This window comes from Seriola dumerili, unplaced genomic scaffold (genome assembly GCF_002260705.1).
Source record: "Seriola dumerili isolate Sdu_G_001 unplaced genomic scaffold, Sdu_1.0 BDQW01000078.1, whole genome shotgun sequence".
Lineage (NCBI taxonomy): Eukaryota > Metazoa > Chordata > Actinopteri > Carangiformes > Carangidae > Seriola > Seriola dumerili.
In genome coordinates, this window is record NW_019174333.1 from 2,351,703 (window position 1) to 2,367,649 (window position 15,947).

The window sequence follows — 15,947 nt, forward strand, 5'->3', positions numbered from 1 at the left end:
TGGTGGACCACACTACTATGTCAGGGTGGAGAGATGCAGTGGTAATCTTGCTGGGGAAATAGAGCTGCCTGCCGAGATTGGCTCTCATAGTCAACTCCCGGTTGGAGTTTGTGGTTGGGTTTATTGGCCTCCTGCCTCTTATTAACATACCTAGAGATTTTGACAAAATGGATGTAGTGTTACACTGGTGTTGAACATCCTCTGCTTTCCTGTCTGCACCCCTCCAGCACCTCAGCTATCTTTAGCACCTGGTCATATTGCTGTCTTTAGCACCCTTGTGAAAGCACGCTCTTTCAGCCTGACAGGATATGCTGGAGGCTTGTATTGGCAGCTTTGCAGAGCAAGCAGCATTGCTCATTGCCGAACCACTGGTGCAGGTTCCTCGGACAGGCAAGTGGTTGTAGGATGCCCTGATGAGGGAGCTGAGCCTCGCTTGTGGAATCTTCCACCAGTATGACCAGCTGATCTTCCAGTTGACAACCTCATCCCAGACTGTCTAGCTTCGTTGTCAGCCCTCTGAAACAGCCTTGATCTTGTAGCTCCCTTCCGCCATCCTTGTCAGTTCTGCCACCATCACCTTTCTCTCTTTCTGTTTGGCCTTGGACTAAAAACATGGCACTGTCTTTCCTGCCTGGTCCCTGCCGATTAAGTTCTTGGTTCTGCAGCCCACCAATTTCATGGTCTTCCTCAGTTTGGGCTTTTCACTTCTGGCCAATAGATACCTTGGCGATTGTATTCCTCACTGACTGATGTGTGGATGCTCTCAGTTTAAGAACCAAACTGGTCTTTTCCTGTTTGTAGCCTAAAGTGATGGATTGCAGTGGCAGCTGCAAGGTCTTCTTTCCACAGAGGCCCATGTCAGAGTGGAACCAAAGCAAGCCAGGACACTCTCTTTAGCTGTCAGGATGTGAACACTGATGTCTGAAGGAGGCTGGTGACATCATTCATGTAAGGCCAGGAACACACCGGATGTGTGTTTTTAGCGGCTGTGGAACATCTTGGTTTTCATTTTGGCGCACATGTTAATGTGTTAGACCTTAGACACTTCCTGCATGACATACTTGTGTGGAACGTGTTGTATGATCTAGAGATTTGCCGTCTCACCTCATTTTTACACCGCTTCCAGCAGTGATTCCTACCGCTAGCTGCTGCCACCTGGTGGTGAAAAGAGGTTGACCCAGGGTTATCCATGCACACTGGGAAGCCTGGTACTCCTGCCTTCTGGCAGCTGGCATCAATGTAGCTAATCTCAGTCAAGTAGCTAGTCATCTTTCTATCCAGTACAGAGAAGAAGATTTTCCTTTCAACATTATGCAGTGTAATGCTGCTGAAGTGGCCGATGTCTTAAGAGTTTGCTTCCTTGCGAATGAAGATCACTACCACTCTTTGCCACTTAGATGAATACATTGTTTTTTCCAAGCAGTTCTCATGAGGTACCATAGCTGTTCTAGACCCTTAGGCCAGTTCTTATAGAGATTATGAATTACTCCATTGAAGCCTGGAGCTGATGAAGACCTTGCCTTCTTCACGACATGGCTGACTTCACTGAACTTTGGGGGCATGATATTAAACTCGATTGACAGCTGAAATGGATAGGCTAAAGCCTGGTCCTTTGTGAAAAATCAGCAGCAGAGAGAAACAGACTTACCTGCAGTTTGGGAGCTCCAGGTGAACTTGTGGAAACCATTTCCTAGGTATGCAGAGTTTTTTAATTTTAAAAGTAGAATTACAAACTTCTTGTTGCAAGCTCTAAATGTCAACTCATAACCAGCTTTCTGCTTTCACTTCAAAATTATACCCTCATTTTAGAAACAGAATCAAATGAGGAAATAAAAATTATTAACATTACATATTGGTCCATATTGATTAACTTTAAAAGCTGATGATCCTCCAAGTCCGTTTTCCTCCAACTCCTGCTGCTCTTGCTGTCTTACCTGTGGCTTCAGCAGTTACCATAGTTACATGCTAAACTGTAATGACCAGCTGGAAAGTTTCAACACTCGTCAATTCAAATGGCAGCAGCAAACAGCTGTACACGTAGAGTGTGAGAAGGACAGCAGTCCTCTCTGTCCTTGCTGCTGCAGGTCCTTCTTACACTGGAAACAATAGAAGTGGCTGCATGCTGCAACCACTTCTACACCTCAGTATTAGAATATGAATACTGGAATAGTTTCCACAGACAACTTACTTTGCCTAAAGTTATAATCTTTGCTTAATTAAATGCTGCAAACATCTTCACACCATGAGCATTAGTTTTTAAGGTTGTGTTGTGTTGCAGATTATTTTTAGGGGGACAATTACTTTACTTTACAACCAAATCTTGTGTTTACTTCATCTAGAAGCAAGGAAAGAGGCATCTGTAGACATATACCTCACACTTTGAATGTTTCTCTTCTTGTTTGACACAGATGTAATGGTTCCTGTACCAGAGACACCCCCCATCAAATATTACCAACAGATGCTTCAGTCTAATTTCCAGGACAAGTTTGTGTGTCTGCAAGAAGGGTGGGCAGAAGATAAACAGTTTCTAGTTGATATCTACACAGAGCTGTACATCACAGTCGGGGCTGACGTACACATCAACACTCAGCATGAGGTCAGACTGATCGAGAAGGCAGGGAAGCCAGCAGAAACAGAGAAACCAATTAAACCCAGTGACATGTTCAAACACCCTTCTGGAAAATACAGACCCATGAGAACAGTGCTGACCAATGGAGTTGCAGGAATTGGAAAAACATTCTTTGTGCACAAGTTTGTGTTGGACTGGGCTGAAAAAAGAACCAATCAAGATGTGCATCTCCTTTTCCCCTTCACTTTCCGTCGGCTGAATTCACTGAAGGGAAAAGAGTTTTGTTTGGCAGAACTAATTCATGAATGTATACCAGAAACTATGGACATCAAAGAGGAAGCTCTTAATTACATCTTTACAACTCTACAGTCGTCAGGAAACACGAACTTTGACAAGAGCAAATTCAAACTGCTGTTTGTGTTTGATGGACTGGATGAGAGCCGCCTTCATCTGGACCTTAATGCCGAGGATGTTGGCTCTATTGATGTAACACTGTCAACTAAAGCAGATGTTCTGCTGAGGAGACTCATCAATGGGAAACTGCTACGCTCTGCTCGTGTCTGGATAACCACGCGACCTGCAGCAGCCAATCAGATCCCTCAAGGGTTTGTGGACAGCACAACAGAGGTTAGAGGGTTCACTGACCCACAGAAAGAGGAGTACCTCAATAAGAGGTTCAGATGTGAGAAGCAGGCCAGCAGGATCATCTCCCACATCAAGACATCACGAAGCCTCCACATCATGTGCCACATCCCAGTCTTCTGCTGGATCACTGCTACAGTTCTGGAGGAGGTGTTGAAGACCAGAGAGGGAGGAGAGCTGCCCAAGACCCTGACTGAGATGTACACAGAGTTCCTGGTGTTTCAAATTGATCAGACTAAAGAGAAGTACGGCCAAGAAAAGTGCATTCAGTACATTGAGTCATTAGCAAAACTGGCTTTTCAGCAAATGGAAAAGGGCAACCTAATCTTCTACGGGGAAGATCTGAAAGAGAGTGGCATTGATTTCAGAGCAGCCTCAGTGTACTCAGGAGTGTTCACAGAGATCTTTAAAAAAGAGCGTGGGAGGAAAGAGAAAGACAAGGTCTTCAGCTTTGTGCATCTGAGCATTCAGGAGTTTTTGGCTGCTGTTTATGTGGAGATATCTCACATTAACAGAAACAAGAATGTGATGCCTTTGCCACGACCGTCACTTCAAAACATGGGACTCCTTTTGAGGAAAACCTCTGCACGCAAGATCCACAGGATTGCCATTGACAAGGCCTTACAGAGTGCAAATGGTCACCTGGACTTGTTCCTTCGCTTCCTCCTGGGTCTTTCACTGCAGACCAATCAGGATAAACTACGGGACCTGCTAAAAAAGACAGACAGTAGGTCACAGACCAATCAGGAAACAGTCAATTACATCAAAATGAAGATCAGTGAGAATCTGTCTCCAGAGAGAAGCATCAACCTGTTCCACTGTCTGAATGAACTGAATGATGGTTCTCTAGTGGAAGAGATCCAACAGTACCTGAGATCAGGACGTCTGTCCACAGATGAACTGTCTCCTGCTCAATGGTCAGCTCTGGGCTTCATCTTACTGTCTTCAGAAAAAGATCTGGACGTGTTTGACCTGAAGAAATACTTTTCCTCTGCTTCGGAGGAGGCTCTTCTGAGGCTGATTCCAGTGGTTAAAGCCTCCAACAAAGTTCTGTAGGTGCACTGACAACTGCAGATACTAACTGTGTCAGATGTGTTGGGTTGTAATTACAGTTATTTACAATTGTTCAGTTTCAATAATTATGCTTTGTGTCTCATTTTAGTGTGTTATCAACTGAAAAAAACTGTAAACAAGACTAGGTTAACACCAAGTATGTGGCTGGACTGTGTATGGTCAATGTGCGAAATTGAGGACTTAGTTGAAAACTGTTGTGGAACTACTGTAAACAACTGACATCATTGTCTTGTGTCAGCTGGTTTCATCTGTTCTCTTCCCCTCTCTGTGCTCACAAAGACAGGGTTTTAATACAGCTGAGTTCACAACAAATGACAGAAACCCTTTATTTCTTACCAGGGCTTTGATTGCTGTGCTGTAGTAAGAGTATTGTCTCATTTCCTTTTGCTGATGTTTCTGTTGTTTACATGTTATTCAGATCTGCTAGTTTCTTTAGCAGTTTGCTATGACTTCTCTCTCTCCCTCCCTCTCTCCTGCTCTCTCTGCTCAGTGTGTCTTATGTGTAGTTATTCATCTGCTTCCTTTATTCATCATGATACATACAATAATCCTCTGCTTCCCAGTAGCCTCCAAGCAGCCGAAACTAAGGCAGCTCAGTAGACTGCCTGTAACAAGGTGTAGCCCTGATGTTCTGGTCGGCATCCATACACGGTCCAGTCATGTACCAGGTTTATACCCAGTCTGTTTGAAAAAAGTCTCTAAATATTGCAATAAATGCGCTAAGTTGTCAACACTGCTGCTGTAAACACCTCCCTAATAGAACCTTTTTGCACCAAATCATATGGAAAGAGTAACAGCCAATGAGGAAGCTGCAACTCTAGCCAATGGTGGAAATATGATCAGTCAGTCAGTCAGTCAAGGACATTCGCGATAATACAGGTGGCCCTGCTGTTGTGGTCCAACTTGTTTCTTCAGTGTTTATCCATCTGTGTTCATTTCTACAGATGAATGCAGCCATGCAAAATGATTTCTTAACAATCTGGTTCTTACTGATGACCAACATTTACTTACTACAAATCATTGTAATCTAAAATTTTACAGTGTAATAACTAATGTTGGTTTTTGTCCTTTCCCTTTAAAATAACATGAAATCTCTACACAATTAAAATCTCCTGATCATTAACTCTCCTTCAGGCTGAGTGGCTGTAACCTCTCAGAGAGAAGCTGTGAAGCTCTGTCCTCAGTTCTCAGCTCCCAGTCCTCTAGTCTGAGAGAATTGGACCTGAGTAACAACAAGCTGCAGGATTCAGGAGTGGAGCTGCTCTCTGCCGGACTGAGGAGTCAACACTGTACACTGGAGACACTCAGGTCAGATCTCACTGAGATGCTTTTGTGTTGAACCTCAATCATTAAATGCTGTATGTCTAGTTTTAGTACTGTGTATTACATACCGATCCTACAAAGATGAAAACAACACTTTGTAGAAATCACAGACAACCCTGTAATAAACTGTTTCTGTTACAAAACAATGTGTTTGACCATCACCATGTTTAGATCATCATGTGTCTGCCCAATGTTTTGGCTGACAAACTGCAACATCTGTTTAATCCAGATGGTAATGGTGTCAGATGGATTGTGGTCTCCTTCACTTGTAGAGGAGTAAAGCGTGAAGCAGCATTTGTCTTCCTCAGGCTCCCCACAGAGTTGTGTCCTGTCCCCACTTTTATTCTCTACACCACCTACAGGTGCAACAGGTTCAAGTTTTCATCTGCCCTATGTGCCATAGGTGCTCTGATTTCTAATGTACCATAAACGCCTTAGTTCCACCCACAGTTTAGCACTTCATTTTAATTTGTCAAAAAAGTTGTTTTTTTTTTGTTTTTTTTTGGCAGTGCCTTTATTTTGATAGCCACAGTTAAATAGACACAGGGAAGTCAGGAAGAGAGAAAGATTGGATGACATGCAGCGAAGGGCCACAGGTTGGATTCAAACCCAGGATGCTACGGTTAGGGCTAAGCCTTCATGGTTCACGCTCTACCAGCTGAGGCACCAAGGGGCTACATTATAGTCAGTTTTTAGTGCAACATGTTTGATCAGGTATTGATTCTATATTGACAGACTGTACTGAGGTCAGCAGCATGTGATGAATCTGTGCATTTGGATGATGACTGTAGAAGGCTGACATTATGATGATCCACAATAACAGGACAAAGTCACTCATTTTAGAGAAGAGGTAATTAAGTAGGACATGTCTGATTGATAATAAAATGATTTTATCTAAATCTTTTGTTCTTTATTCAGATTGAGTCACTGCAGGTTGTCAGAGATCAGCTGTTCTCCTCTGGCTTCAGCTCTGAAGTCCAACCCCTCCCATCTGAGACACCTGGACCTGACTAACAATGACCTGCAGGATTCAGGAGTGAAGGATCTATGTGGTTTTCTGGAGAGTCCAGACTGTAAACTGGAGACTCTGAGGTCAGACTCCATGTTTCAGTGTTTTCTTGCTCCAGTACTCTGCCCTCTGATTTAAGTCTGTAGGAGGTTAATGGACATTACTTTATTACTACTATAATTCATGTTGATATATATTATCTATAGAAGCACAGTATCACATTGGTTTGCATTGAACTCATGATGCACATTTATTTTGATGCATTGCAAAAGACATGCTGTTTATTGTGGGATAGGGAACCCACAGTAGTAAACAAGTAGTGTGAAGCAGAGATATGTGCATGGTGAGAGCTTCTCCTGTGTCTTTTCTCACGCCCTCGAAAGCAACGGCTGTAAGTTTTGGTGTTTTAATACCTTAGTTAAGTTTGATTTACTTTCTATGAACAGTGTGAGTTTGTTGATGTGCAGATTTATGCTAGCATTAATTCATTATAGTGTTGCAGTGATGCTAATTTACAATAACATTACATGTTAATGTATTAAAGTGTGAGCATATCATTTATATTTACACATTTAGCAGATGCTTTTATCCAAAGTGAGAACAATACTGCACCAGCATAATGTCCCATTTTTGATTGAGAACAGACACCCACTCGGTGTAGCTGAGCCTTTACGATTACATAACCGTGTAGTTTTAAAAGGAGGTTAATAGTGAAACCAGTTAATCGCTGTATCCCTAGTTCAGTGTTAGAGAGGTTTAGTTGACTTTATCCATGCAGATATGTCAGAGAGACAGGCAGAGATCTGCTCAAAGACAGTGGGGTCGTCTGGTGGGAATGACAGGAATAGGTGGGTTTCGTCAGCATAGCAGTGCTATGAGAAGACATGTGAGTGGATAATTGGGCCCACGGAGGTGTGGTGTATATTGCAAAGAGGAGGGGTCCCAGTACCGATCCTTGGGGATCATGGGGAGGAGATGGGCTAAGGACATTTTCCCTTGCCATGACACACTGCAAGAGAACCCTGTGAGATAGGATTCAAACCAAGAAAGGGCGTTGCCCAAGATGGCCACGTTGGAGAGTACAGACAGCAGGATGGTTCACTGTATCAAAAGCTGCTGAGGGGTCCAGCAAGATAAGAACTGAGGACGGACCTGCATTTCTAGCTGCCCTCAAGGCTTCTGTCACAGACAACAGGGCCTTTCAGTGGAGTGGCCGCTCTTAAAGCCTGTCTGATTTGGATCAAGGAGATTGTTCCATGATAGGAATTCTGAGACAATTTTAAATGCTGCTCTTTCTATACACTTAGATGGAATGGAAGCAGTGAGGCGGGTCTATAGTTCTCCACATGAGCAGGGTCAAGTGAGGGTTTTTTGAAGTTACCTGAGCCAGTGAAGCATTTACTACATGTGTGACTGCTGGTACAATGGAGGGAGATATGGCTATGGAGGAGGTTTGTGGGAATGGGATCTAGCGTACATGTAGTGGGACGGGCTATTGGTCAGGAGTTTTGACAAATCGTTTTGACTGAGAGGGGAAAATGGGGAAAAGTTGTGTCTTTTGCACCCTTGTTCAGCAGAGAATGGTTGTCTCTGGGAGGTTCCGAGAATTGGCAGCTGATGGCCGCAACCTTTTCGGTGAAGAACGAGGCAAAGATATATCAGCTGAGAGGTATGTGTCTGGTGGGGGTGGCGGAGGATTGGTTAGGGTTTTAAAAGTGGAAAATAGTTTCCGAGTGTCTGTGGTACTGCGAATCTCATTGAATGAGGAAAAAGTGCTAGTGGAAGGTAGAGCTGAAGTGAGCACTGAGTAAAAGTGAGTGGGATAAAAGTTAGTGAGGTTGCGGCAGAAACCAGAGGTGGTGGGATGGATGGTAGATCAGGGAGGCAAACAGAGAAGCAAATGAAATAGTGGTTGGAGAGTTGCAGCGGTTTAACTGGCAGAAAATCTGTGGCACAATTTCAGGTGAGGTCAAGTACTTTACCAGCTTTGTGAGTTGGAGGATTGCAGACACGTTTTAAGTCAAATGAGTGTATCGTGGACAGGAAATCAGAAGAGCTGTGATTGTCTAAGTGGATGTTAATATCACCTAGTATGAGTCGCAGACAGCCATGGTCAGGAATATAGGACAACAGTGTCTAGCTCATCCACAAAATCACCTAGTTGTCCTGGTGGACGGTAGATGACAACCACAGAGACTTTCACCAGAGCAGTCACCATGACAACATGATACTCTAATGAGGAGTATTTGTTTGGAAGCAACAGTTGAGTGAAAGTCCATTTGTTGGACTTGAGGAGACCAGTACCACCTCCTCGGCCAGACAGGTATGGGAGAATGTGTGGTTATTGGAAAGCGCAGCTGGGGTAGCAGTGTTTTCAGGTTTGATCCAGGTCTCACACAAGCTCAGGAGTCAGAAATGAAATCTGTTTTGTTCACTGCAGACTGGCAGTTCCAAAGTCCAACAGAAAAGCAGGAACTTTGTCTCCTAAACTCACATCTTTTATTCTTTATTCAGATTGTGGAACTGCAGGTTGTCAGAAATCAGCTGTTCTCCTGTGGCCTCAGCTCTGAAGTCCAACCCCTCCCATCTGAGATACCTGGACCTGAGCTACAACAACCTGCAGGATTCAGGAGTGAAGGATCTGTGTGGTTTTCTGGAGAGTCCAGACTGTAGACTGGAGACTCTGAGGTCAGTTCATCTTTGTCCCACAACTGAACCTGATTAATATTGACAAATAACTTGAATCATTCACTGTGATGTAATGAATGAATGACATTTTAAATAGTTGTTGTCTCATGTTTCCAGTTGTTCTTCTCTCAGACTGACAATGATTCTTCAGTTTCAGCTCATTTCACTCAGTTGTCATGAATAATGTCTGTTCACTTCAGTTCAACCTTCAGAACTCACACACTCATATTTCTCTCAGTCAGAGGAGAGTGCGTGTGTGTGTGTGTGTGTGTGTGTGTGTGTGTGTGTGTGTGTGTGTGTGTGTGTGTGTGATGAAAACAGTTTGTGTTCACTTTAATATGTGTTTGGATTTGGATTTCCTGAGACCAGGACCAAGCAAGACCTTTTTACTGGGTCAGGACTGGATCTTTAAACTGTGATCCAGTTCAGTCATGAATGAAAGTGTTGTAGTCAGTTTTTAGTCCAACATGTCTGATCAGATATTGATTCTATAGTGACAGACTGTTCTGAGGTCAGCAGCATGTGATGAATCTGTGTTGACATGAAGAGGTGTATGAATGTTGTGCTGACATTTGGATGATGACTGTAGATGGCTGACATTATGATGATCCACAATAACAGAAGGACAAAGTCCCTCTATTCATTTTAGACTAGAGGTCATTGATTAGGACATATCTGATTGATTAGCAATGATTTTATCTACATCTTTTATTCTTTATTCAGATTAAGTCACTGCAGTTTGTCAGAGATCAGCTGTTCTCCTCTGGTCTCAGCTCTGAAGTCCAACCCCTCCCATCTGAGACACCTGGACCTGAGCTACAACAACCTGCAGGATTCAGGAGTGAAGGATCTGTGTGGTTTTCTGGAGAGTCCAGACTGTAGACTGGAGACTCTGAGGTCAGTTCATCTTTGTCCCACAACTGAACCTAATTAATCTTGACACATAACTTGAATCATTCACTGTGATGTAATGAATGACATTTTAAATAGTTGTTGTCTCATGTTTCCAGTTGTTCTTCTCTCAGACTGAGAATGATTCTTCAGTTTCAGCTCATTTCACTCAGTTGTCATGAATAATGTCTGTTCACTTCAGTTCAACCTTCAGAACTCACACACTCATATTTCTCTCAGTCAGAGGTTTCATGTTTTCTAAATACACTGTAGAAAATGTCCTGTGTATGAGTGTGTGTATGTGTGTGTGTGTGTATGTGTGTGTGTGTGTGTGTGAGTGAGAGAGAGAGAGAGAGAGAGAGAGAGAGAGAGAGAGATTAATCTGTGTGGGCATGAATAGGTGTATGAATATTGTGTTGACATTTTTAACTAAATCTTTAATTCTTTATCAGATTGATCCACTGCAGGTTGTCAGAGATCAGCTGTGCTTCCCTGGCCTCAGCTCTGAAGTCCAACCCCTCCCATCTGAGAGAACTGGACCTGAGCTACAACAACCTGCAGGATTCAGACCTGAAGGATCTGTGTGGTTTTCTGGAGAGTCCAGACTGTAGACTGGAGAGTCTGAGGTCAGTAGAGTGTTGGGGTCAGTCCATGCTGCTCTCAGCAGTATTGTATTAAACACAGTATCAGAGCAAAGATCCAGTGTTTCCCGTAAACCTCCAACCTTCTCAGTGGCTGCTTTCCTCAGTCAAGCTGTGATAGGGGAATGGTGACAGGCTTCAGGATTGGACAGACAGACAGAGAGAGAACATGTAATGCAGATAAAGTGGTTAAAGTTAATATCAGACTGTTTCTGCTGAGAAGTAGTTGATGTCTGATGAGTCAGTTTGAACAGTGTGTGGATCATTGTTGGTTTAGTTTTGATTTCTCATGTTGTTCTGAGCTGCAGTGATGAAGAGGAGAGTAAAAGCTTCATCACTGTCAGGAATCCTGTCCATTAAAGAATCTGTGTTCAGGTCAAATGAAGTTTGGTCTGAAGGTGATGTTCTGACCCATTTGATCAGATAAACTAAATACACACACATGACAGCCCTTGTGGTTACCATAGTGATCATTACTGCTACCAAGGTACTGTGTTTATAAGTGAGACTGTAAAGCTCCAGTTGATCCCAAAGTTCAGTGACTAACCTACTGATCAGGCTCATTGATACTGGATCAGTTAATACTCAGCTGGGTGAGACTGATCTGGGATCGTCACTGTTGGGTTTAATAAAACTAACTCAAACTAAACCTGATTATTTTCCACTCACTCTGTAACTGTTGTTGTGATTGTTCTTACAGGGTCGATGACAGGGTGATTAAAGCTTCCAGAGACAAAACCTGTGAGTACTGAAACTCTGTCTCCTACTCATCAATCTTGTAACATTCTGACTAAAGGCAGCTTGGACCCCAGAGCAGATTCAAGTACAGAACAACCAGTAGTGTATAAACCAAAAGTTATTTAACGGAAATCAGAGTGGGAAAGAGAGAGGAATCTGGGTTGTAGCAGGAGGAGTGTGGAGGTTGATGGCTGGTGTGGAACAGGTGAGTGGTCAGATTGGAAGCAGCAGGTTCAGCAGAGGCAAGCAGCAGCACTGGAGCACTGAAAGCAGACAGGGACACCGGTGAGGAATAATCCAAAAGAACATGTAGTAAGGAATCACAGTTTAAGATGCACACATTTAGTGGCCTGGCACATTACCACATGGATAGTGGCGCAATCTGGCAATTAGTCAGTGGAGAGCCAGGGTTCTTATAGAGAGCTTGATGACTGATGGGAAACAGGTGAGCCAGGTAGCCAGTGCTGCACCATGCCCCTGCTGAGAAGCACACACACACACAGAAAAAAAAGGGAGGAGACACAAGGGAAGACTGACAGGGAAAGACACAGGAAAACTGGGAAAACTCCTGCAGTCACAGAGGGGCTATAACAAATCTGTCGTCAATACAGTCTGACGTGGGCTCATTTCATTACCAACATATTCATAAATCACATTTTGGCTCGAGGTCCAGAAAATATCTACCTAATTTCTTAAAGGTCCAATACTGTGTAAAGAGAGATTTGCATATCGTCTTTGATTATAAAGCAGGTCTAGGTTCTATATTAATACTATGAAAGTATCAAAGCCGCAGTCCACAGAGAGATGCACACAGCCTGTATTCAGAAACTGAGCCTTAAAACCAGCCGTCACGACTTCTGGAACTTTGTGAAGTCACAACAAAGCAGTCACCGCCCTCAGCCTTGCCCCAAGCCCCGCCCACCTGGACCCACCATCCAACGTTGTAGGATGGTGTCTCTGGGTGTTTACCTGAAATCTGCTATACTTTTATTTGATCACCCAATCAGAATTCTGATTGGGTGATCAACCCGTTGTTACTAGAGCTCCAGAGAGAAGCCTGAGAGAGGACATGTAAAACGAAATTTACGTACGTAGCTATGGTTCTATGATTCCTGGATAACAGCTTGTGCTTTAAGCACTGGATAACTAATACCAACAAAGTCATGAAGAATTCCAAGTACATACCTCACAGCGTAAATGCAGAGAAGAACCACGTCCAGAGGATGTGGGGTGGCGACATTCACCTTGTAGAACCCAGAAATGTACTTGGTGATGCCCACGAGGCCACATATGACTGCAAGGGACACTCCCCTCAGGGCCACCCATAAAGTGGAGACACTCCTGATAGAGTGGCACTTGACTTCAGATGGCAGATGGTGATTATTCACCTTATATGCATGGGCAATCACATCCACAATCCAGTGGGATAGGCACTGCTTGGAAACAAAGCAACCTCACCTCGGGCCATCATAACAAATAAAGAGCTGTTTAGGTTGTTGGATGCACAGAGTAGTGTCAACATAAGGGCTCTTACTGGGCATATCAGACATGAGTCAGACATGCTTGGCTGAAGTAATGGCAAGGAGGAACGATGTCTTAATGGAAACCCATCTCAGTTCCATTCTTTCCAAGGTCTCAAAGGGAGGCAAGCATCCAACACTAGGGGCATGTCCCAGACAGGAGCTCTTGGAGCTCTCAGGGAACACACCCTCCGAGCCCCTCTTAAGAAAAGGGACACCAGACAGTGGCTCCCCACTGTTATTGTCCTCTCCAGCATGCCAAAACGAAATAGCAGCCACATATACATGTAATGTAACGGGAATATGGCCCTCATCTAGAATGGACTGCAGAAACTCCAAAATGATAGTTATGGTGCAATGCACAGGGTACTCGCCCCAGCATACAGACCAGCATGAAAAGAGTTTCCATCTGTTGTCATCCTGCAACTACAAGGTGCTGCCAGAAACGTGTAAAATATTGGACCTCTAAAGAACCACAGGCTGTATTTGCTTTGAGGGAATATGGATCCTTAGTGTCTGAACAAGATTTGAAAGACAGAGTTTATGTGCATATGAATGCTTGAGATGACAGCAGTACAAATCGCATCGTCAGCTGGAGATGGAGGAAGATTAACAGACTTTGTTTGCAGAGACACATGATGAGAAAGTTTCAAAGTACTGAAACACTGCAGTACTTCAGAAAAGACGAACCACTGATGAGTGAACTATGATCATATTTAAGTGTGAAGTAACAGGATGAAGAACTACTGTGTGCTGGTTAAATCTTAGTCCTGGAACAGGATTATTGCAGATAGCATGGTCCTGAGTCTCATTCCTGACTTGGACTGGTCTGAGTCCAGTCGTAGACTGAGGTGGTTTTGGCAGTCTTTCTGTGCACTGGGCTGCTAGGTAATTATATTGTATTACATTGATTTAACATCTTACATTTATCTTGTTCTAATTAAAGATTTCAGGCAAAATGTAATTAAAAACTACAAAATTTGTTATTGTGTTTTGTGTGTGTTTTGTTAAAGAATGTATTCAGGTTTGTGTGCACATATGGACTGCGTAAGAACATTTGCTTGAATCACTGAACATTAAAAGTTGGTTATTTCTGAATCTGCACAAGTGTTATACAGGTATTGATACAATATAATCAGGCAAAGTCCCCCCGCCCCACCTGACCTCCATTCTCATAGTCTAATGGATGGCTCTTGTCCCTTTCTCTCCCTCAGGTTTTTTCCTGTCTCAAACAGTGGTGGAGGTGGTACCATCCTGATAATGTGCACACACATGCATGTGCACCGCACATTCAACTGGCTCAAGCAAACACTTTTACGAGCAACATATTTTAGGAGTTCTTGTGAATCGCAATGTATTTCCAACAGGACAATAAACTGTAACAGTGTGGGAGATGTCACCTCATGCATTTACACATTGTCATCATATTTTAAAGACTAAATTAAATAATTATCAAGATTTAATTTTTTTTTCTTTCAGCCCTACAGCAAACCATTCCTCCCAAGCCATTCCTCCAAAATTCTGATTGTTTTACATTGAAGAAAGACAAACACTGCCCCAATGTCCACAACAAAGGACTGTTTTTGAATATCTTTTACTGTGTCATGTTTTTTCTGTCGTTGTCTTTATTGAATAATATCTGAAATACACACACTTTAATTATTCCAGGTTTCAGGATCATTTGTAGTTTAAAATGTCTTTGGGGACAATGAATAGAAAGTAACATTAAAATCACATAAACGTTGGCTTTGTGTTAAACACTCCTAATAACCTGTCACCATAATACCCTCACCTTGACTTAAATCCAATTATTTCCAAGGGCCTACGTCTTTTTGAGATTGTGGTGACTGATGTTGCCCTTTCTGATCATGACTGTTTTCTTTAAAATGTCCATCTCTGCTGACACCAGCCGAATGAACACAGAGGTAATCAGGAAGTGCTATATCAGTAAAAAAAACACCTGTACATTATTCACCAAGTATTTTTCAACTACTACAGCTCTGCCTTCTCTTCCTGTCAATGATATTGTAGGCAATTTCAGCTCTACAATTATGAATGTTATTGATGCCATTGCCCCCAGAAAGAACAAAGTTGTCTCTGGTAAGAAGAAAGCACAGTGGAGGAACACCACACAGTTAAAAGCTCCAAAAAAAAAAGAATGTAGAGAGGCAGATCGCAGGTGATGAAAAACCAAACTCCAGCTACACTATGACATCTATAGAGACTTTGTATCCATAACCTGGAACTAAAAATGGCAAGACAGAACTTCTTAAAGGTGCAATGTGTAAGATCTGGCCAGATCTGTCCAGAATTTTAATTTAAAATGTTCAAAAAATGAACTAACACAGTCAATAGTATGTGAAGGAGCCACAGTGATGATATCATGACCAAGACCTCCATCTATTGTATTTCAGAGGTATCTACTGAAATGAGCATGCTAACCAACACCGTGTTGTAATACCACTTTGTGACACTAGATGCTGTATGAGTCAGCGTAGCATCTAGTCTGCTCTCAGTCCCAGGAAGAAGAACAGCTTCCCTCAGAGCATTAAGTTTTGCTACAGCTCCTGACTAACTAACTACTAACTTTTCTTTTAGACTGGTGAATAACATCTAATGTTGGTCTGTAGCGAAAAGTATCATTAGTGCAAATGACAACCATTCCGACAAACACTTCAAGGGTTCAGGACCCACTGCCTAATACTGTATTTATTTTAGCATATTCTTATCTATCCTTACTATTTATTATACACACAACAGACCTACCATGTTTGAATATAAAGAACTTGTAAGATCTAAACGAATTGTCCTATCACATGTTGGTTTGTATCAGGACCAGAATTCCAGCCCAG

The 15,947-nt window shown here is 42.8% G+C and overlaps 1 protein-coding gene across 1 annotated transcript in view; it reads left to right on the plus strand.

The window, feature by feature from the left end:
- LOC111220837 overlaps window positions 1-14,732 on the plus strand; it is an 80,482-nt gene extending 65,750 nt beyond the window's left edge. Inside the window, exons 17-23 of the mRNA XM_022744076.1 lie at window positions 5,420-5,593; window positions 6,527-6,700; window positions 9,132-9,305; window positions 10,029-10,202; window positions 10,649-10,822; window positions 11,538-11,578; window positions 14,310-14,732. Coding sequence (XP_022599797.1) covers window positions 5,420-5,593; window positions 6,527-6,700; window positions 9,132-9,305; window positions 10,029-10,202; window positions 10,649-10,822; window positions 11,538-11,578; window positions 14,310-14,353 — 955 coding nt within the window. The 3' untranslated portion in view covers window positions 14,354-14,732. The remainder of the gene's footprint in view (window positions 1-5,419; window positions 5,594-6,526; window positions 6,701-9,131; window positions 9,306-10,028; window positions 10,203-10,648; window positions 10,823-11,537; window positions 11,579-14,309) is intronic.
- The last annotated feature ends 1,215 nt before the right edge of the window (window positions 14,733-15,947 follow it).